Source organism: Bos indicus x Bos taurus, chromosome 19 (assembly GCF_003369695.1).
Source record: "Bos indicus x Bos taurus breed Angus x Brahman F1 hybrid chromosome 19, Bos_hybrid_MaternalHap_v2.0, whole genome shotgun sequence".
Classification (NCBI taxonomy): Eukaryota; Metazoa; Chordata; class Mammalia; order Artiodactyla; family Bovidae; genus Bos; species Bos indicus x Bos taurus.
In genome coordinates this window covers 13,290,890-13,315,235 of record NC_040094.1, presented here as the reverse complement: position 1 = coordinate 13,315,235, position 24,346 = coordinate 13,290,890, and the positions used below count along the sequence as shown (strand labels likewise).

The window sequence follows — 24,346 nt, the reverse complement described above, 5'->3', positions numbered from 1 at the left end:
TGAGAAGAGAGTGAGTGGTACAGATGCATGTAGGTTTTTGGCAATGAAGTTTCTAGATTCCTTGTGCGGTATATGAGACACATTATCTGCTGAGTAAGGAGACATTGGGTGGAGTCAGGGCTTGGAGAACAGTTTAAGAAAGTCATTGAACTTGTAGAAGTTGTTTCAGAAAATTGAGTACATTTGTTGTGCAGTTTTGAAGGCTCAGTTGAGGTTTGTGGAGATAATTTATAGTGGTGACAGTTGTGTCTCTTGTGATTTTCTCTGGGGGTACTTGGTTGCCATGGAATATACTAGGATAGTGGACTGGTTGGGTTCATCTAGGATGGAGGTTTTGCTGGTTGGGTGCCATGCAAAGATCCCACACAAAGGGATAAGAGAATGTAGATGACTGGCAGAAGTTACTGAGATGCCTGATCAAAGACTGTTAAGGCAGGAGGAGAGTAAATATATGAGAGAGGCCTGAAGAGTAGGGAGAAGGCAGGGTTTCAGTGGGTTGGAGGTCTTAATGAAGTCAGAGAGCGAATCACAAAGCAAATAGTTAAGCAAACTTGCTGGAAGATAAGGTTGTGATCTGAGAAGAAAAGTCTTGATTAGTGATTTTTGAGGTGTAATAGTTCTGTTCAGTAAGGATGATAAATGCTTAATATTCACTGGTGTGAACTGGAAAAGTTGAAAGTTGATTAGAAAAGTGCACATAATTCTTTTATAGTGAACTGTATGTCCAGTGTGTTCAGATGTGTCAGGATTTACTATCCCCTGTAAGGAAAGGAACATAATTTTTCTTCCATTGCTAAATTTATACATATTAGAATTCTAGATGGTTACACATCATATTTGTATTTAGTTAATTTTGCTAAATATTTTACTTTGATTTGCTTTTATAGGTGGTTGTATTCTTGGTATTAGTATTTCCTGGGTATCCAGTGAGAGTTTGATTTTTATTTTAAAAAATTTCTTAATTAGAAAAATATTTTTTTAATGTAGCATGATTTTATGACAAGAGTAATCATATTGGCATTGTGCTTCTTGTGCCAACTTACCACAAGCCCTTTAGCTCTTTGCAGAGACCTTTACTCCATCTTTTTTTGGCCCTACCATGTGGCAGGTGGGATCTTAGTTCCCTGACTGGAGATCCAACCCTCGCCCCTTGCATGAGAGCACAGAATCTTAACCACTGGACCTCCAGGGAAGTTCCCCCACTCCTCCCCATCTTGCATCTTACTCTACCTTATCCTCTCCCTGTTGTTTCTCAGAGTGTCCAGATACAACTTGTGAACCCACACAGCTTACGTTGTCTGCCTCTGCGGGCACTGCTCCGCTGTCCTTCACCCGGCGCTGGTGTTTCCCCTGGGTACTGCTGTCAGTCTGTCGGGTTCTGTAGTCTGCTCTTCATGTGTGATGGAATGATACTTCGTACTGGTACCCTCCTGAGAGAGTTTGATTTTTAAAACCTACTTGTGCTAAGGTACTATTCCCTGGTGGCTCAGTGGTAAAGAATCCTCCTGCCGATACTGGAGACGCTGGTTCTGTCTCTGATCCAGGAAGATCCCCTGGAGAAGGAAATGGCAGCCCACTCCAGTATTCCTGCCTGGAAAATCCTGTAGACAGAGGATCCAGTTCACATCAGTGAATATTAAGCATTTATCATCCTTACTGAACACAGTAGTCCATGGGGTCACAAAAGAGTCAGACACGACTTAGCAGCGAAACGACCAAAAAAACTACTAGTTTTGTGATTTCAGCTTTTTGTTCACTTTCATTTAAATGTTTTCCAAAACTTCTGAATTTTTAAAGAAAATATTTATTTGGTTGGGTCAGATCATAGTTGTGGCATCCGGGATCTTCATTGAGTCCTGTGGGGCCTTTCATTGCGTCGGACTCTCTACTTGTGGTGCTTGGGCTCAGTAGTTGTGGTGCTCAGGCTTGGTTGCCCCTGCAGCATGTGGGATCTTAGGTCCCTGACCAGGGATTGAACCCGTGTCTCCTGCATTGCAGGGCAGATTGTTAACCACTGGACCACCAGGGAAGTCCCGAAACTTCTGAACTTTTATTGAAAAATAATTGAAGCAATCGTTATGCCAATAGCATTAAAGGAATGTCGTTATTTTTGTTGATTGACATTGTGTCTTTTAAATTTCCTCTTCTGTTATTTAATTCTAATGCAGATACATCAAGGAATCTGGAATTTCATGAAATTCATAGCACAGGGAATGAGCCGCCTTTGCTAATTATGATTGGCTACAGTGATGGAATGCAGGTCTGGAGCATCCCTGTAAGTATGATATGCTGACTCCCTGAAATAGAAAACTTTGCAGCATGCTAGCTGGTGGCCATATTTTCTCTAAGGACTCCTCCATTTATTTTGCAAGCAGTTGCTCAGAGACTGCTTTGTGTGGAACCCCATAGGAGGCCCAAGGAGTAAAGGGCACGTGGGAACTGAACCATGCAGTAAACGGTTTGTAAAGTAGGCTAGCGATTGTGGGGATCACTTTACATGGAAGATCTCACGTCTCATCATGGTAACCCTACGAAGTAGGTATTATTATTCTCTTTTCCTGCAATTTTTACAAAAGCGTAAAGAGGCTAACCCCTGGAGAAGGAAATGGCAGCCCCCTCGAGGGGTTCTTGCCTGGAAAATCCCTTGGACAGAGGAGCGTGGCACGCTACAGTCCGTGGAGTCGCAGAGTTAGCCACAACTTAATGATTAAACAACAACAAAGAAGCTTATAGAAGGCTTAAAAAAATTAGCGATTATTAAAAAAAAAATGTTTTGAGTCAGTTAAAACATCCACGTGGTCCAAAATTCAAGAGGTGTGAGTGGGCAACAAAGCTCCCTACCGCTGCTGTCCTCAGTTTCCCTTATCTTGAGTAGTTTCTAGTTCCCTAGGGTTTCTAGTGTCTTATGTATCCTGATTTTTTAGCAAATAAGAACATATATATTTCTCCCTCCCTGCCGTTCCTTAACAGAAGGGAACATACTATACAACTGTCTGTACTTTGCTGTTTTTTACTTATGAGTTAGTATTCCAAGAGCTTCTCTATGGGTTATATAGCCACATATAATTCTCTTATTTGGACTTTCCTTAATTTACATGACTTGTTTCCAATTATTGGTAACACCTGAGTGCACCCTCCCCTCGCCTTTTCTGATATTAGAAACGATGTAATACATGAGCTTGAACTAAGGTCATTTTGTGTCTGTGTATCTGTTAGGATAAATCACAGTTTTGATAAATGTTTTACATTGCTTAACACTGGGCCCAGTTTCCATCTTCAGTCCTCCATGTGCTTCTCTGGGATGACCAACAGTAAATGTACTAGAAGAGGAAGAGGCTTGGTGGGATCACAGCTCAGTGAAGTGTAGTTGGGACTACATACTTTGGCTCATACTTAGTTATATTCTGGTGTTTGGCATGGCCTAAATATCATGTCTCTCTTATAGACTGGGGTGGAAGGCCTAGTTGGCAGGTGGAACATCTATTGTGTAGTTTTTTGTTTTTTTTTGCAGTTGGAGACCCGGGGCCAGTATTTGTGCCTTTAATAAACGCATTTACTACATTGTTTGAAGGCTGTTTTGCATGGGTGGTTCAACTAGACTTTTTTTTCTTCCCTTTTTGGTTCTTTTGAGTATTATGGTTACTTCCTAAAAGATTTATAAGCAAATATATATTGCCTCAAATTTAATGAAATGCTAGATGTTCTTGAGTACAGAATTTGGCATAAGGATTATTGAGTAATGAGTACATTGATCTTCATAATTCTTAAACATTTAAACTAAAAATATTGTTTATTCTTATATTCTGTAAATCACTGATAATGAACTATAGTTCTTATAGTTCCTCTAATCTTATAGGGGGCTTCCCTGGTGACTCAGTTGGTAAAGAATCTGCTTGTAATGCACGAGACCCAGGTTTGATCCCTGGGTTGGGAAGATCCCCTGGAGAAAGGAATGGCAACCTACTTCTGTATTTCTTGCCTGGAGAATTCCATGGACAGAGGAGCCTGGCAGGCTATTTAGTCCATGGGGTTGCAAAGAGTCGGGTACAACTGAGCTAGTAACACTCACATACACATGCACTAATCTTATAATAATTATGTATCATATTATTAAATATTTAGGATTTGAGGCTTTATATTTCTTAAAAATTGGCTTTATTTTGCAGAGATAGAAGAATCCTGTTGGTATGTCATGGATCAAGTGAACTTGTTTTTTTTGCCTTTGGGGATGTGTAGTTGACATTTTTTCAAGACCTTGCAATGTTGTTTGTAATTGAAGTATCATGCCAAAGGCATAGACAAAAGGACCTAAAATGTAGCAGTGTTTTGTTTATTTGCTTTTTCCTAACAAGAAAAATAATTCTAGGTTGTGTTCAGAGGAGAGGATTTTGTAAATGTAACCTTTTCTTATTAATAAGAGACTATATTTTGATTCTTAAAAATTTTATTTTTTAATGACTGAGTGATTGGAGTATAGTTGCTTTCTAATGCTGTGTTAGTTTCTACTGTACAGCAGAGTGAATCAGCTATATGTATATAAATGTATATGTATCTTCTTTCTGGGATTCCCTTCCCATTTAGGTCACCACCATTTTGATGCTTTACTCTGTTTGATGACGGACTTGAAGGCAAAGAGGAAGCTAGAGCTTTAACAGGGTTGGGCCTTGTGGATTAGGGGTGTTGACCAGACTGAGCACATTCCTTTGGTGGTACTCAGGCTGCCCACTTGGCTTTGGTTATAATTAGAGGTATCGCTTTTAATAGTTGACTTATGTCTAGCTCTGAGTAACTTAAAGGTCTTCCGAGTAATTTTAATTACTTCTTTGAAGTAATTCTTATGCACAGATTGTATTTTGAGAGAACTAAATAATCTTTTCTTCATGGAATTTTCATTAATTGTCAGTTGTTACTATTGTAGTCGTATAGCCCCCCTGAGGACTGGTTCAAGAATTAGGAGGCAGTTTGGAAAAATAAGCTCCTTCTGTTGCACTGATGGAGCTCTTCCTGTGTTCAGAGAGCTTTATATACACATTGTCTCATGTGTTGTATACTGTGAGGGAGAAGTTATCCTATTTTATAGGTGGTAAGGTCACACTACTTAAAGAGGAGGAATTGGAATGCAAACCCAGTTCTGTCTGACTTAACATTCAAAGCCCACTATCTAAGGGCTCTATTTCCTCTCTGCGGTAGCAGAAGATATGCCATGCAAGTGGTATGGCAGCTTAGTGTTAGTTTTCAGGGTAAAAGTTATGGTGTACCTTCATATGTTCATCCTTTATAGACCAGTGTGAGTTACCCATTGCTCTAACTAAACCCTTCTGAAACTTATCACTAGTTAGCCATTCAGTAATCATTTAAGTGTTACCATGTGTAGATGAGGAGCTTATGTTGGTCAGTCTAGAAATAAACCTGGTTCTAAGGGACCTTTGAGACCGTAAAGCATATTTGCTTTTGAGTTAAGTGAGGGTGGGCAGAAAGTCAATCCTTGTCTGAATTTCAGCTCAGGTTTTGCTTCAAGTTTGTGCCCAAGGTTGACTTTATATAATTGTCCCACCTCTGAGTCTCAGATTAAGAAAATAAACATCCTGGCTAAACATTAAAAAAAAAAATTGTTTATGAAGTTCATTGTTGTTGTTAATTCACTAAGTCATGTGTGACTCTTTGTGATCACATGGGCTGTAGCAAGCCAGGCTCCTCTGTCCAATGCTGTCTCCCAGACTTTGCTCAAATTCTTGTCCATTGAGTTAGTGGTGCTTTCTAACCTTCTCTTCCTCCGACACTCTCTTCTTTTGCATTCAGTCTTTCCCAGCATTAGTATCTTTTCCAGTGAGTCAGATCTTTTCCAGTGAATCGGCTCTTTGCATCAGGTGGCCAAAGTATTGGAGATTCTTCTTCAGCAACAGTCCTACCAATGAATATTCAGGGTTGATTTCCTTTAGAATTGACTGGTTTGATCTCCTTTCAGTCCAAGAGACTCTGACAGGTCTTTTCTCCAGCACAATTCAAAAGCATCAATTCTTTGGTGCTCAGCCTTTTTAATGAAATGCATAAATGCAGTTGAGGCTTAGATGATATCTCAGAATCTAGCTAAGTTGAGTTAGCTCAAAACTGTGCAGAAGTGGTATCTTTATTGCCCAGTCCCTATGACTTTGTGTATGAGATGCCTGCAGGAAAACACTAGTATTCATAGCTTTCCCAAGCTGTCACGCGCCTTCTGTCAACACATCTGATGTAACATGAGAAAGAATGATTATTTATGTTGTTGTTCTGGATAAATAGGTCCCTTTCCTACTCATGCCTAGCAATGCCATTACCTCTTTTTGGTAATGTGAATATCAGTGCTCTTGCTTAAAATTCTTTTTTAAAAAATTTATTTTATTTTCTTTTGGCCATGGTGCGTGGCTTGTGGGATCTTAGTTCCCTAGTCAAGGTTTGAATGTGGCCCTTGGCAGTGAGAGCACAGAGTTCTAACCAGTGGACTGCCAGGGAATTCCTTTAAAATTCTTAAAAAATTAAAAAAAAATTTATATTTTTTATTTGAAGGATAATTGCTTTACAGAATTGTTATTTTCTGTCAAACATTAACATGAATCAGTCATAGGTATACATATGTTCCCTCCCTCTTGAACCTCTCTCCCATCTTACCCTCTAGATTGTTACAGAGCCCTGTTTGAGTTCCCTCAGTCATACAGCAAATTCCCATTAGCTGTCTATTTTACATATGATAATGTAAGTTAATTAAAAAAATCAGCAGTACATGGACTAAAGACCAAATAGGTTTATGGGATTTATATGAAAAGAAAAAAAACACAAAACACAGTAATTCTGTACTTTTCCTTTAACTCCCATAATTCTTTTAGCTCTTGTTATCTTAGTTATTTATTTTATTTATTTCAGTTATTTTAAAATATCTTGCTTGTATTCTTTATATATATATATATATATATATATATATATATATATATATTTTCAGCCAGTCTTACACATAGATTGACTGGGTACCCTGAGGTATGAGAACTTAAAAAGTGTTCATTTATTCAACACAAGTCTGTAATAAAGTATGTATTTTGAGCAAAATAGTGTCTTTTAGGAGCTAGTAGAAGAACTGGATTTAAATAAAAATAAAGACAAATTGTAATATGAAGAAAAAAGAGATTATAATAAGGAAGTGGCATGGAAGTAATTAAATTTAGCCACAGTATGATTGGAACAGCAAATAGTAAAGTCAGAGGTTCTGAGGTGGAAATGTTCTTTACTCTATAGTTGGACATTGATTGAGATTTCTTAAGTTTTTTTCTTCTTAAGAATATTGAGATAAATATCTTTATGATTATGTAATTTAGAGAGATCAATAAAAGGTATACTAAAGCTCTTGGTAGATTTGCCAAATTGCATTCTTATAAAGCCATGCCATTTATACTTGCCTCGTTCATTCATTCATTCATTCACTCAGCAAAGATTTATTGATTGTCTTTTATATGCCAGACCTTGTTCAAGGTGCTGGGAAAACAACAATGAGCTAAACAAAACCATTATCTTATGGAATTTCTATTTTAGGTGGGTGGGTTGAAGAGTGGGGAAGATGATATTAAAACATGTACAATGCTTTGATAATAAATAAACACATACCAAGTGTTATAGTGGGGTGGTTGGTGTTGTTGTGTGTTGCTGTATTATGTAAGGTAGTCTTGGAAAGCCTCTCTCAGTGACTTGCAGAGCAGAAGTGTGGATGAGTAAGTCTTGTGGGCATTTGAGGAAGGGGCGTTTAAAGGCAGTACTCTCTCATATAGGATTCTGTTTCCTATATTTAAAAATAGCAGGGAGACACTTTGGTGGAGCTTGGTGAGCAGGTGAAAAATGCTGGGTGTCTCAGAAGTGCTGGGCTACAGTTTTGCAAGGTAAAACTTACAAAATGAGCTTTGTACCATTGTAAGAACTTCAGAAAGTCTGAATATAGAGCAAAGTTGAACCAATTTTATGGAAAATATGTATACTCACCACCTCGATTATACCATGAAAATTTTTACTGTATTTGCTTAATTTTCTCTCTACCTATAGATCTTATTGGGTGCATTTCAAAGTAAATTGCAAAATCAGCATGGTTCCCCCTAAATACTTTTGCATGGCTTATCATTAAAGTTGAATATTTGATTAGTTTTTAATGTAAAATTTACCCACAGTTAAATACACAAATCTTAATATGTAAACTTCCTGAGCTTGGATAAATACATGGCAGCCCCCATCTCTGTCAAGATATAGACCATGATTATCATTCAAGAAATTTCCCTCGTGGCTGTTTTCCACTTTTCCTCCATCCCATCTGTGAAACAGCCACTATTGTTATCTTATTTTCCACTGTAGATTAGTTTGCCTGTGGATTAGTTTGCCTGTTTTAGTTATGGCACTCAGGCTTAGTTGCTCTGCAGCATGTGGAATCTTCCCAGACCAGGAATTAAACCCATGTCCCTTGTATTCGCAGATGGATTCCTATCCACTGCACCACCATGGAAATCCTCTCATCCTCTTTTGAAGTGCTTAATATCTTAAACAGGTATTGAAAACGTATTCATTACAGTACCTAAAAGATGAGAGTTGTATGAAACAGTGTATTTGAGGTTCAGTAAGTTAAGATTTATTAGGGAAAACCACTAGACCATTCAGGTATGAGCCCTTACAATTATACAGTGGAAGTGACAAATAGACTCAAGGGATTAGATCTGATAGAGTGCCTAAAGAACTATGGACGAAGGTTCGTAACATTGTAGAAGGCAGTGATCAAAACCATCCCCAAGAAGAAGAAATGCAGAAAGGCAAATGGTTGTCTGAGGAATCCTTAAAAGTAGCTGAGAAAAGAAGAGAAGTGAAAGGCAAAGGAGAAAAGGAAAGATATCTCCATCTGAATTTCAAAGAATAGCAAGGAGAGATAAGAAAACCTTCCTAAGTGATTAGTGCAAACAAATAGAGGAAAACAGTGGAATGGGCAAGACTAGAGATCTCTTCAAGAAAATTAGAGATACCAAGGGATCATTTCATGCAAAGATGGACACAGTAAAGGACAGAAACAGTATGAACCTAACAGAAGCAGAAGATATTAAGAAAAGGTGGCAAGAATACACAGAAGAACTGTACAAAAAAGATCTTCATAACCACAGTGGTGTGATCACTTACCTAGAGCCAGCCATCCTGGAATGCAAAGTCAAGTGGGCCTTAGGAAGGATCACTATGAACAAAGCTAGTGGAGGTGATGGAATTCCAGCTGAGCTATTTCAAATCCTAAAAGATGATGCTGTGAAAGTGCTGCACTCAATATGCCAGCAAATTTGGAAAACTCAGCAGTGGCCACAGGGCTGGAAAAGGTCAGTTTTCATTCCAGTCCTAAAGAAAGACAATGCCAAAGAATGCTCAAACTGCCGCACAGTTGCACTCGTCTCACATGCTAGTAGAGTAATGCTCAAAATTCTCCAAGCCAGGCTTCAACAGTGTGTGAACCGAGAACTTCCAGATGTTCAATCTGGATTTAGAAAAAGCAGAACCAGAGATCAAATTGCCAACATCCGCTGGATCATCAAAAAAGCAAGAGAATTCCAGAAAAACATCTATTTCTGCTTTATTGACTATGCCAAAGCCTTTGACTGTGTGGATCACAACACAACAAACTGTGCAAAATTCTTTAAGAGAGGGGAATACCAGACCACCTTACCTGCCTCCTGAGAAATCTGTATGCACGTCAAGAAGCAACAGGACTGGACATGGAACAATGGACTGGTTTAAAATTGGGAAAGGCGTACATCAAGGCTATATATTGTCACCGTGCTTATTTAACTCATGTGCAGAGTATATCATGGGAAATGCTGGACTGAGTGAAGCACAAGCTGGAATCAGGATTGTGGGGAGGAATATCAGTAACTTCAGATATGCAGGTGACACCACCCTTACGGCCGAAAGTGAAGAGGAACTAAAGTGCCTTTTGATGAAAGTGAAAGAGGAGAGTGAAAAAGCTGGCTTAAAACTCAACATTCAGAAAACCAAGATCATGGCACCTGGTCCCAACACTTCATGGCAAATAGATGGGGAACAGTGACTGACTTTATTTTCTTGGGCTCCAAAATCACTGCAGATGGTGATTGCAGCCATTAAATTAAAAGATGCTTATTCCTTGGAAGGAAAGTTATGACTAACGTAGACAGCATATTAAAAAGCAGAGACATTACTTTACCAGCAAAGGTCCGTCTAGTCAAAGCTATGGTTTTTCCAGTAGTCATGTATGAATGTGAGAGTTAGACCATAAAGAAAGCTGAGTGCTGAAGAATTGATGCTTTTGACCTGTGGTGTTAGAGAAGACTTTTGAGTCCCTTGGACCACAAGGAGATCCAACCAGTCCATCCTAAAGATCAGTCCTGAATATTCATTGGAAGGACTGATGCTGAAACTGAAACTCCAGTCCCTTTGGCCACCTGATGGGAAGAGCTGACACATTGGAAAAGACCCCGATTCTGGGAAAGACTGAAGGCAGCAGGAGAAGGGGACGACAGAGGATGAGACGGTTGGATGGCATCACTGACTCGATGGACATGAGTTTGAGCGAGCTCTGGGAGTTGGTGATGGACAGGGAAGCCTGGTGTGCTGCAGTCCACGGGGTCGCAAAGATTCGGACACGACTGAGCAATTGAAGTTAAGATTCGGAGTGTTTTCTTGGATGTGCTGCAAAGAAGCAACACTAGGTGTCGCCAACACATTGGGCTAAGAAAAGTCCAGCTGTTCCCTTAAAAGAAAATATTTTCGTTAAAGCTTTTAGTGTGGCTTTTACACTTTTTGTCTTGCCTTTACATTGAAAACTTCAGAGAAAACCTGCAAGGACATATTTGAGGTGAATACCAATTAGCTTATTATTTGTTAGAGGATGGGTGCCACCTTTGCCATGTCAAGAGTGCTAGCCAGGAAACAATTTCTATGGGTTTCATTTGGGAACAATCTAAAGTCAGTGATTTGGGTAACTGGCAAGCAGAGAAAGTTTGAATATGGACCCAAATCAAAAAAATTGCCTTTGTTGAGAGTAGAGCCTTATTTTGTTTGGTTCAGTCTCTTATTACTGGAAAGAGAAGTATGAATGGCTCTTTAGTCACTTGGCAGTGGACGATCTTCAGGTGTCACAGAGTGAATGAAAGCAGAAATGAAGAATAATATTGAAACAACTTGTGGAATTCTGCCAGGCTTCTCTGTCCGTGGGATTTCCCAGGCAAGAATACTGGAGTGGGTTGCTCTTTCCTTCTCCAGGGGATCTTCCCGACCCAGTCATCGAACCCGGGTCTCCTGCATTGCAGGCAGATTCTTTACCATCTGAGCCACCAGAGAAGCCCTAATAAAAGCAGAAGTGAAGAAGAATATTTAAGTAGCTTGTGAAATTCACTCAGATTAGTAGAGGAAAATATTTTCTGTGGAATATGTTTCCTAAGGTATGACTTTAAACAAGTCTATATCTAAAGTTTAGTCTTGCCAGTGTTTAAATAGTGGCTTTCTGTGACCTTTGTTGATTTGAAAAATGAGTTTGAAATTTAGTATTGTAAATCGGAATCTCTTGTTTGAAATATTTTTGATATTTTTCCACTCTGAAATGGAAGCTCTTTGGACACAAGCTGACCAGTGATGTGCGGAAGGCAGCTGTTTTTCTTACGAATTTCACTGACTGTGTTAAATACCATAAGGTGCACAGATCGTCAGTGAGCAGATTGAGTTTTTAATGTGTGTATAACTTTCTGGGCACCACTCAGATTAAGACACAGACCATTTCCAGCCACTCAGTCGTCCCTCGTGCCACTTGCATGTCACTACTGCCTCCTTGTACCTCCAAGTAACCACTATTCTGACTTCTGTCACCAGAGATTAGTGTTTTCTATTCTTGAACTTAAAAAAAAACAGGGTGTGTGTTGGGGGGTGGTCAGAGATAATCCAGTCTACTCTTTTGTGTCTGGCTTCTTTCTCTCAACAGTGTGACTATGAGATTCTTTCATGTTATTATATGTAGCAGTGATTTGCTCTTAATTTTGCTGTATACTATTTTTAGTGTCCTACTCTTTGCAACCCCATGGAAAGGCACCTCTTTCCATGGAATTGTCCAGACAAGAATACTGGAGTGGGTTGCTATTCCCTTCTCCAGGGGATCTTCCTGACCCAAAGATCGAACCCGAATCTCCTACATTGCAGGCAGATTCTTTACCGTCTGAGCCACCGGGGAAGCCCTTCCATTATACAACTGATTAACATTTTTGTTGATTGCACTTTTTGAATATTATGGATAAAGCTGCTCTGGTGTTCTTGTGTGTGTTCCTTGGTGGATATATGCTGCACCCATTTCTCTGGGATGTAGACCTAGGAATGGATTTGCTGTGTCGAAGTGAACGCGTATGTTTAACTTTAGTAGATAACTGCCAATCAGTTTTCCGAAGTGGTTTTACCAGTGTGTACTCCCACCAGCAATTTATGAAAGTTTCACATGCTGCACGTTCTCATTAGCTCTTGGTATTGTCAGTCTTTCTAATTTTAACCATTCCTGTGTATATGGGTTGGTATCTTATTGTGGCTTTAAAGATGCTTTTATTTTGCAATAATTTTTAACTTTCAGAAAATTTTGTACTAATATAAGGAACTCCTGTTACTCATTACCCAGATTTACTAGTGAAGGAGATTTTACTTTTTATTTATCATTCTCTCAATTTTTTCTGTGTGTGCAGATTTTTTTCTGAACCATTTATCAATAGAATTTATGCCCCCCTTCCATAAAAACTTCTGTGTGTATTTCCTGGGAACAAGCACATTATCTTTTATAACCATAGCACTGTTATCAAAACCAGCACCTTTAAATTTGATACAAATAATAATCCAGTCCATTTTATGATTTCATCATTTATCCTGTTAGTCTTCCTTATAAGGTTTTTAAAATTTTCACTTTCTTACTGTTGTCTTTTGATGAAGGAAATCCAAATCAAATTTTAAGTGGTTTACTCTATTCTTAATGCTTTTTGTATCCTTTATTCTAAGGCTGTGAAAATATTCTGTTATGTTTGCTGCTGCTGCTGCTAAGTCGCTTCAGTCGTGTCCGACTCTGTGCGACCCCATAGACGGAAGCTCACCAGGCTTCCCCATCCCTGGGATTTTCCAGACAAGAACACTGGAGTGGGTTGCCATTTCCTTCTCCAGTGCAGGAAAGTGAAAAGTGAAAGTGAAGTCACTCGGTCGTGTCCGACTCTAGCGACCCCATGGACTGCAGCCTACCAGGCTCCTCTGTCCATGGGATTTTCTAGGCAAGAGTACTGGAGTGGGGTGCCATTGCTTTCTCCGTGTTTTCTGCTAGAAGATTGCTGTTACCTTTAGATTTATAATCCTTTTGAAATTTTTGGTATATGGTTTGACACAGGGGTCAAGGCTTTTTTGAATTGAAAAAATTAAAAAATGTAATTGATTTAGCACCATTTCTTGAAAGGACTGACTTCCCAGGTAGCTCAGTGGTAAAGAATTCACCTGCCAATGCAGGAGACTCAGGAGACGTGGGTTCATTTCCTGGGTCAGGAAGATCCCCTGGAGGAGGAAAGGGCAACCCACTGCAGTGTTCTTGCTTGAAGAATCCCATGGACAGAGGAGCCTGGTGGGCTACAGTCAGTGAGGTCACAGAAAGTTGAACATGACTGAGCACGCACGAACTCAGCACTCCTGAAAGGATCATTCTTTGCCCACCAAATATGAGTACGTAATTTTGACCATTTCTATATTTTTGCTTTTATTTTTAGTCTATTTTCAAATTGATTTTTAAAACCTTTGAATTTTGAAAAAATATAGACTCATGGGAAATTGCAGAATATTAGAGTCCTGGGTGCATTTCCCTCAATTTCTCACAGAGGTGACATATAAATTATAGTACCATATCAAAACCAGGAAATAGACATTTACAATGATTAAAATTTTTTTTTATTGTTTGTCTTTTCCAGTTTTATTTAGATTTAGTTGACCTACTACCTTGATCTCTAACACCATGAATTATGGTCATTTTGCCAGTTTTGAACTTTATGTTGATGGATTCATAGTATATGAACTCAATCAGATTTTCATCTACAGATGCAATGATTAATCTTGAGACTAAGTCCCATTTTTTTTTTCCAGTTTGCCATATTTGAATATTCTTCACCTTGGCCTGGGGATTATTTGCAACTTGACAGAGTGCATTGATCACACGGTTTTCTCTTATGCCTTTGCTTTTAATCTACTTTCTTTCCTTTTTAAAAATTCATTTAAGTAGATTTATTATTGTATTTATTTATTTATGACCGTTCTGGTCTTTGTTGCTATGCGGACTTTTCTCTAGTTGCATCAAGCTGGGTTACTCTCTAGTTGCCGTGCAGGGGCTCAGAAGTTGCGGCTCTGGGGGCCTAGAGAGCAGGCTCAGGATCAGGGATTGAACCTGTGTCTCCTGCATTGGCAGATGGATTCTTTACCGCTGAGCCACCAGGGAAGCCCTGTGTTCTTTCTTTATGTATATGTTTCTGGTTTAAAAAGTACTGGTCATCTTCATGTGAACTATCAGAAGTGATAACAGAATTAACAAATGATTGTTTTAAAAGGCTGATACTTTTAAAAATAAATTAATTAAAATGAATTTTAATGCATAACACATAAAAGTAGGAAAATACAAGTTATATATATTTGTGACTCATTTTTGCCGTTATTGGCGTTTTGGACCAGGTGACTCTTTATTATGGGGGGCTGTTCTGTACATTGTAGCATACATAGTCACATCTGTGGCCTCTGTCTACTAAATGCCCAAACCAACTCCCTTAATTATGACAATTAAAGATGTCTCCAGTCATTGTCAGACGTCCTCTGATTTAGAACCACAACTCCAGAGAAAATTTTGGTCGAAACTACTGGCTTAGATACATGCAATTTGATGGGAAAAGTTGTTGAGTACAGTTAAGCATACCAAAGATTTATTGTACATGTATACGTGTACACACACACACACACACACTTTAGTGAGAATTATTTTTAAAATGGAATTGAAATATTTGTATTTTTAAATATTAAAATTAAGTGCTCTCCATTATAAGCCTGTTCTTTCCCTTAATATTCATTCAGGTTGATTGGTAGTAATCAACTGTGTTCTCATTTTTTTTTCAGATGGGAAGGGTGAGATAATAGAAAATAATAGGTTTCTGGGGACTTTCTTATTGGGTGTACCAGGCGGCATGTGGGATCTGGTTCCCTGACAGGGACCAAACCTGTGCCCCACACGGTAGAAGTATGATGTCTCAACCACCAGACCACCAGAGAATTCCCCTCTGGGGCCTTTAAAAAGGAACTGAACTAGTATTTCTATCTTCTAGATCTTGTTCATAATCAATTTAATGTTTGAATTTTGAACATAGGCCCGAAGGAATGAAGTGAAGAGTTTCTGATTTCATAATTTTTAATTCAGTTTTCCTGTGTGTTTCAGTATTTTCTGGAAATCTTGATTTTACATTAGCAGTTGGGAGAATTCTTTGTATCTCTAGAACTATGATCAGGTTTTCATGGTCTATATCTCTGGTGCCAGGTACATTGTCTGGTAGGATATGTGTGTGTGTATTTACATATATATTTACATATGTATGTGCACATATATATATGCTCATGTATATATGAGTATATATGTTAATAAGTATGTTTCAAGATTTCAGCCTTGAGCTGGATATTCTAAGTGTGCTAGAGAGTCAGTATCAGAAAGATTCAAAGTCAGTTTTATAATCTTTTGCTGTTTGCTTTCATTCCATTTCCGTTCCCAGTCTATCCCCTTTTCCTAAAATCTCTTTTTAAAAAAGTTAATTAGCAGAACCCTCATCTTTCCCTTCAGCCACACTGGAACTTTAGGTCGATGCCACGTATTAGGATGTATCAGTGTAGCTGAGGGCTGAGCCCTGCCTCGAGGAGATGGTGTTTTACTTGTGCGCTCTGTCACTACATGATTGCCATCTGTGTCAGTGCTTCCCAAATGGGAGTGATTGTGCCCCCAAGGAAACATTTGTCTGTGTTTGCAGACATTTTTTATTGTCATCATTAGGAGTTGCTACTGGCATCTAGTCAGTAAAAGCCAGAAATGCTGTTAAACATCCTACCGTGTACTGGACAACCTCCCACAGCAAAGATTATTGAGTCCAAAATGTCAGCAGTACTGAGTCTTTGAGATTCATGTCACGATGGGGGTTTGAGCAGAGTGCAGTAGAGCCCTGAGCAGCGTTGGGGTGCTTTGGGGAATTTTGATGCTTGTGCTGCATAGTGAAATTTCATAATACAAATAGTAACAACTATTAAAAAAATCAGAATGTACCACACACATTATTTTAGGCACATTACCCTTTATTGTCTTATTATCCTATCAATTTGACTAGTTGCTATTATTCCCAGTTTACAGAGAAAAAAATTGAAGTTCGTATTTAACCAGCTCAGCTTCTTTGGTAGATAAGAAAAAAAAAAAGTATTTTTCAGAGCAGTTTTAGGTTCATTGCAAAATTGAGCTGAACGTACAGAGTTCCCACATCCTCTTGCCCCCACAAACACATAGCCTCCCTGTTAATGAGCATTGCACATCAGAGCGATGCCATGTTTGAATTGATGAACCTGTGCTGACCCCACATTGTCATTCACAGTGCGAGGTTTACATCAGGTTTGCTTTCAGTGTTGCACATGCTGCGGGTTTTGACAGATGTGTAATGACACGTCCCCACCATTAGAGCATCACACAGGGTCTCACTGCGCTAAATGCCCTCTGTGCTCTGCCTGTGCCCTGATCTGAACATCTCGTGTGCTCCCTCCTCTGGCAACCACTGGCTTTTTACTGTCCATGTAGTTTTGCCTTTTCCAGAATGTCCTATACTTGAAATCATACAGTATGTAGCCATTTCAGATCAGCTTCTTTCACTTAGTGATACGCGTTTACGCTTCCCTCACATCTTTTCATGGCTGATAGCACATTTGTTTGCAGTGCTGGATGATATTCCACTGTGGGGAGGTACCACAGTTTCTCTATGACATATACCTTTAAAGATTACCACAAAATGTACAGATGTCAAGTCTATAGTTTGATGACTGTGTGTTTTATGTATGTTTATGTAAGTGTGTATATATGTGTTTACACATGCAAATAAATGGAACTACCATTGAGAACAAAATGTAGAACGTTTTTCTTACTTAGAAAGTTCCCCAGACAGTATTAACCCCAAGGTAATCACTCTTCTGAGTGTGGATTAGCTTTGCCGAGTTGGACTTTGTGTAAGTCGAGGCACGCAGCATGTGCTGCTACACTTTGTGTCTTGTCTGTTGCACTGTGTCTTTTTAAAAATTCATCCGTGTTGTTACATTTTGTAGTTTGTATTTTTTATTTTTTTCATGACTGTGTTTCATTCTGTGGATTGAATATACTGCAGTTTGTTTAGCTGTTCTTCTTTTGATGGGCATTTGTGTTTCTGGCTTTTGGTTATAGTGAAGAAAGCTCCTATGAACATCATTGTAGATCTGTGACTAATACTCTGTTTTTGAGTACCTACCTAGGAGTAGAATTGCTGGGTCATGGGTTAGGCATGTATTTAACTCTATTAGAAATTCCCTGGAGTTTTCCAAAGAGCCTGTACTGTTATACACTTGACATCTGCAATAGCTAAGGATTCTAGGAGCTCCGTTTCCTGCGCCTTTTGGCACTGTAAGTCATTTTTTATCATCCGGGTAATCTTACAAGTTTGTATGATACCTGTTTTACAGAAGAAAAACCTTAGCCTTCTCTTTGATATAATCAGTTTCTCTTTGGCAAAACTATCTCAATCCACAGATTATATCAGTGTAGGTTTACAATGCCAATAAAATATGACACGCTGAGTCTTCTAAAAGTGGAAAAAGGCTATAAGCCAAAATTGGCTTATCTGTAGCGTCGTTTTCTCTCGTTCCTTTTCAATTGGACATGTACTCAGCATGAAATAAAATAACGAGTTAAGGGGAATCCAGTTTGTGTGTCTGAGTGATTATGAAGTGTTTATGACAGCTCCTAGGCTGACACGCTCTGTAATGGTGTTACATTGACTTCTGAACACCTTCTAGTCTGCCTCCAGGCGTGTGTGTCTGTGTAGTCTGAGTGGTTTTACATTAACATCTACCCGGGGTAAGATCTTTTGACTACAGAAGTGTTACTTGCAAATGGAAGATACCATTAGGGCCGCTTCAAAGCTCCGCGATGGTATTTGGACTGGTGGTGCTGAAGTAATGGCTGGGGTTTTGAAGTGTAATGTCTAAATCTGCGTTGCATAACCGGAGGAACGTGTGAGTTTAAACTGCTTTTCTTTGATCTTCCTTTCAAAAATCAGGATAAAGGGGAAAGGTTAAAGTTTCCTTAAGATACTCCTCTCTCTGTGTGTAAAAAAAATTGGAAGTATGAAAATATGATTACAAGTTCCATTCATTATTTATGTTCTGCGGTTTTCATATTGTTCTTGAAACTCACTTCCTTCTTGCCTCAAGTTTTGTATTTTGAATTTAGTGTTAAGACCAAAATACAGGCTTGGTTGCTGTCTGCTTTATGTGGTTAGCGAGTATCTGTTCTATAAGTTGTTAGTCCTCACAAATATGCATTTTAGGTGGTTTTTGTGGTTTGCATTTTTTTCCTGATGGCATGCAGAGTAGGTTACAAAGATACTGACACTGACATTAACTGAATCATTTGTGGTTAGCTAGGCAAAAAGTAAAACAAAAAACTTGTCCCCTATTTCCTCCTACTTTTAGGAGCTTTCAAAAGAATTACTGTTTTTTACCATTAGGAATACTTTGCTCAAAGTGTGCTATCTTAAGTTTTTGAAATTGTTGGAGAAGAGTTATAGCACATAAAATGACCGGCTGGCAGTGTCTTGTTTGAGGGAAGAAAAAAAAAAACAACTCGAGTTTAAAAACTGTTTTTGAATACAGTGTTAACAGGAGATTCTGATGCCTCTTTGATCTGGACGTGTTTTCCTTTGTTTCCGTATGTCTAAGATGAAAACATACCATCCGATTGGAGAGAGCTTGCTTTGTAGTTGTGATTGGCACTCATGTAGCTGGGTGCTAGCCTCCTGTTGCTTAGGAACCGAACATGTTAGTGTAAGGTGACACTTCCATCTCCTACCCCTGTCTCTTGTTTTATGTTTTTATTTTTACCCTTTTTCTTTAACTAAAGAAATTTTGTGTGTGTATGTATTTACCTTTCCTCCTCAATTAAAACAAATTATTGTTGTTACTCTGTCAGTTAAAAAGGCTATTGGGAATTCCCTTGCTGTCCATTGGGTAGGACTGTGTGCGTCTGTTGCAGGGGGCATAAGTTTGATCCCTGATCCCTCAAGGGGCGGGGCTTGACCAAAAAAAAAAAAAAAAGAGAGAGAGAAAACACACAACAACAATGCAAAAATTGTCATGAACCAATCTTTATTTTAAAGACTTCGTAAGTTCAGTTGTGCTGTTTGTATGTGAGAGAACTAGCAAAGTGATAACTTATATACTTGTTTATTTAAATAGACCAAGTAAGGGCCTTTTGTTGCCTGAGGAACTGAATTCTTTAGTGTAAGACCTTAACGCCTCTTCATTCCTCTTTTCTGTCTCTATTTTTACCTTTCACCTTTGCAAGACCCAGAGGATTGTTAATGGCAACTGGAGACCTAATTCCCATCAGCTGGCTAAGGGGCCATGCTGAAGACCTTTCTCTATATTTTTACCTTTTATCTCTATTTTTTCTCTTTTTTTTTGGGTGAGGGGCTAGGAGCGTATCAGAGAAGTTTAAAATTTATTTGTGGAATCTCCACATTTTCCATATATATTTGAATAAACATTAATAGAGTATTTTCAAAGCAGCTTTCAGTTCAGTTCAGTTTAGTTCAGTCGCTCAGTTGTGTCTGACTCTCTGTGACCCCGTGAATCACAGCACGCCAGGTCCCCCTGTCCATCACCAACTCCCAGAGTTCACTCAGACTCACATCCATCGAGTCAGTGATGCCATCCAACCATCTCATCCTCTGTCGTCCCCTTCTCCTCCTGCCCCCAATCCCTCCCAGCATCAGAGTCTTTTCTAATGAGTCAGCTCTTCACATGAGGTGGCCAAAGTACTGGAGTTTCAGCTTTAGCATCATTCCTTCCAAAGAAATCCCAGGGCTGATCTCCTTCAGAATGGACTGGTTGGGTCTCCTTGCAGTCCAAGGGACTCTCAAGAGTCTTCTCCAACACCACAGTTCAAAAGCATCAATTCTTCGGCACTCAGCCTTCTTCACAGTCCAACTCTCACATCCATACATGACCACTGGAAAAACCATAGTCTTGACTAGATGGACCTTTGTTGGCATTAGGTTTACATAAAAGTTGAGGAGAAAGTACAGAGAATTCCCATGTATCCCTCAAACATAACTGCCTCCCGCCCTGGTTTCCCCTGTTAACATCTTGTATTAATGATGGCAGTGGCTGGCTTACAAGATCTTCGTTCCCAGACCAGGGATTGAACCTGGACCCACAGCAGTGAAAGTGTGGAGTACTAATCACTGAACCACCAGGGAATTCCCAAGGTACTTTTTTTTAAATTAGTGAACCAATATTGACACTTTATTAACTTAAGTCCATAGTTTACATTTTTCTCCTTAGTGAAAAAATTCTTCTTGATATTAGTTTTAACTCTAAGACTGATGAAGCAGTGTTTACTTATTAAGGACTTCATTTCAGTTGTGTCTATATGGCTGCTACCTGTGAGACAATTAGAAAAGATTGATGTCTACATTTGTTTATTTAAGTGGGCTGTTTTTACATCATTCTTGGTAAGAAAACCTGTTGCAGGTAAAAAGTTTACATAAACACAGAAAGGTTGGAATGAGTATGGGATGTTTGCCAGGTGGAGTGGCCCTTGATCTTGAGCAGGAATGTGAAGACCAGTGATGAAACGTGCTGCCCAGAGGAGGTGCTGCTTGTCTCTTAGGCATTGGTCCTTCTCTTGAGAGCTGGAAAGCTTAGGAAGTGTTATACCAGTGGGTTCAAGAATGAGTTGTACGCAAATGTGTTTCATGATATGATATTATAACAAATTTCCAGATATTAAATATTAACAACGTTTTGAAAACAAGGGGCAAAGGCAACTTATGTTAAGTACCGTTAAGATTGAACGATGAGGCCAGTATAGACCTAGTTAGTTATTTGTCAGTTCATTCATCCAACCAGTATCTTTCTTTTTCTTTTTAATATTTAGGTATGGGTGTGTAGGGTCTTAGTTGTGGTGTGCGGGTAAGTGTGTGGGCTCTATAGTTGTGGCTCGTGGGCTGTCTAGTTGTCACATGAGAGTTCAGTTGCCCCTTGGCATGTGGAATCTTAGTTCCTCAACCAGGGATCAAACTTCTGCCTCCCCTCCATTGGAAGGTGGATTTTTAACCACTGGACCACCAGGGAAGTTCGAAAAGCATCTTCTTGATTTAACTCTCTCTGTGTGCCAACCATGTGTTTTACATAACTTATTAGTTCAGTTAGTTCAGTCGTTGAGTAGTGTCTGGCTCTTTGGAACCTGGAGTGCTTCATGGACTGCAGCACGCCAGGCCTCCCTGTCCATCACAAACTCCCAGAGTTTACTCAAACTCATGTCCATTGAGTCGGTGATGGCATCCAACCATCTCATCCTCTGTTGTCCCCTTCTCTTCCTGCCTTTAATCTTTTCCTACATCAGGGGCTTTTCAAATGAGTCAGTTCTTTGCATCAGGTGGCCAAAGTATTGGAATCTCAGCTTCAATATTTTATTGATAAATAAAACATTTTATTAATAACTATGAAATTTAGTACCATTTCTTTGTTACATAGATATGTTATTACTCTTATTTTAAAACCAAACTCAGATTTAGCCCACTTAAATAGATTATAAACACAATCCAGTTTATTTTCTACTGTAATAAACTGTTGGAATCCTTGATGTTGTTGATGTGATATTTGTAACTGATGGTCTCTCGTGCTGTACTCACTTGGCTTGTTGCCATAGGCCATGGTTTCGGAATAAGAATACAACCTCCGGGGTCCTACCTACTGGGGGTTCTGGGGTCCTACCTGCTGGGGGCTTTTCAAAGTGCAAGTGTTAGTTGCTCAGTCGTGTCTGACTCTTTGTGACCCCATGGACTGTAGTCCACCAGGCTCCTCTGTCCATGGAATTCTCCAGGCAAGAATACTGGAGTTGGATGCCATTTCCTTTTCCAGGGTGCTTTTAACTCTTTTAGACTTTCTAGCTGGAACCAGAGGCAATGTTTGGAGAATGCAGGTGTGAAAGATATTTTTGACTGGAAGTCAGGATGTGCTTGAGATAAACATGAGGAATTGTATTTCTCATGTCTTTTATGTCTGATGCCTTGGTCTTTTAATTTATATTTCCAGTCTAAAATTGCCCTACTATATATGTTATAGCCATTTTGAAAAATAGGTAAATTAATGCCTCTATTTAAGTTTTTTAGAGATTGAAACTTGCTAAAGAAAGAAAAAGAAAAGGACTACTAAACATTATCTTTTGTGTTTGAACTGCTTGAGTTACAGGAGGAAGATACAGTAATTTTTTATGTTTCCTGTCTTTAATAGGGACTGCATTTGCTTTGAGTGTTTGTGTGAATTTTTATAAATCAACATTTTTCCATTTCACTGGCTATCACTTTGTTATAACCCAATCATTTTACCTTATATGGGGAGGAGAGCTTGCTTATTACTGGATTTGAAATTAAAATATGAATTCAATCATGGACCAAAAGCTCTAGTTTTTCCAGAGCTGCTAAAAAGAATCTCATTCATATTTTGTGTTGATTAGCATACATAACACTGGGAATGGAGGGTCCTTCAGGACAGAACTCTTATGTCATGTGCCCTGATAGAGGACCACTATACTAAAGGGGTTTATTTATTTAGATTGAGGCAGCATTGCTTTGCCAGAGAAGACTGATTTATGCCTTTCGCTCACTGCTGCGTAATAGAGCGAAATCCATAATTTTTAGAATCAAGCAGCTGTATTGGGCCAGAGACTTTATCAGGCCATTCATGAAATAGTAATATTGAATTTCAATAAGCACATGAAAAGGTGTTCAAGCACCTTCTTTGAAGAAAGTGCAAATTAAAACCACAGTGAGAATCTCACTGAACATCCACCAGAGTGACACCAAGTGTTGGATGTGGAACAGGTAGAGAACTCTCTTATACTGGTAAGTTGTTCAGTTACTGTTTCAGTAAAAATCTCCAAAAATGTGCCCATATTCCTAGTACAAAAGCAGTTTCAGTAGTATGTACTCAAATAAACATGTTCCATAAATGCCATGTGCAAGAATATTCATAGCAGTATTCCTTATGATGTTACCATTTTAAAAATGGTAAAATCATGACACTCATACAACTGTACAATGGACATGTGTCATAGATTTTATTTAACTTGTTAATGAGGTGTTAGGCAAGTTATCGCTGGTTCAAAGGAGAATCTGAAGAACAGTATAAGCAGTTAGGAATGCTGAAATGAACCTGTTCAGAAATGTGAACCTAGCTCATATCCTGTTGGGACAAAAGTGTACTGCTTGGGATCTTTTTTATGAGTGGAGTTCAATTGCATCTCTGCTAGACAAAGTTCATTTGCATTTCTGTGGGCAACATCAATTGCCTTACTATCAGTTTTCTACAACTTAAAGTATTGTCAGATAGCCCAGTCAAGACAAAGGTGCAGGTTCTTACAGAATCAAATAGCCCCAAAGGATCTACTGTACAATTGTTGATAATCCACTGAAAGAACACACAATAACCTTTTTCCCCTTTGAAAGTTTGTGCAGTTTTTCCAGATACTTTATGAGCCCCAAACTAGAAACAACTTAGACTTCCATCAGCCAGTGGTAGAATGGATAAACTGTAGTAGTTTTATGCAGTGGAAATCTGTGTAGCAACAGAAATAATCATATGCAATAATACAGATGAATTTCACAGGCAGGTGATGTGTAAAAGAAGCCATTCACGAAAGAGTACATACTGTGTGTTTCCATTTACATAAACTTGAACAAGTAAAACTTACGTGTTAGAAAAATCAAGATATTGGTTGTTGTAGTGACCCAAGGATGAAAAGAGCAGATAAAACCAAGGAGGGTCTTAGAATGTAGGAATGGAAAAACCAGACCCTTATTGTCTTTCCCTCCCCCATGTTGTAACTACTAACAGATTTCAGGTCTTCCTGAGCAGTATAACCTATCTCCCCTCCTGTCCCATCAGTTCAGTTCAGTCGCTCAGTTGTGTCTGACTCTTGCGGCTCTGTGGACTGCAGCACACCAGTCCTCCCTTCCATTGCCAA

General features: G+C 39.0%; 1 protein-coding gene across 11 annotated transcripts in view; it reads left to right on the top strand.

Moving 5' to 3' along the window:
- BCAS3 (BCAS3, microtubule associated cell migration factor) overlaps positions 1–24,346 on the top strand; it is a 597,592-nt gene that overhangs the window by 36,991 nt on the left and 536,255 nt on the right. For all 11 annotated transcript variants that reach the window (XM_027518314.1, XM_027518315.1, XM_027518317.1 and 8 more), the window contains one exon: positions 2,169–2,275. In XM_027518314.1, the coding sequence (XP_027374115.1) occupies positions 2,169–2,275 (107 nt within the window). The remainder of the gene's footprint in view (positions 1–2,168; positions 2,276–24,346) is intronic.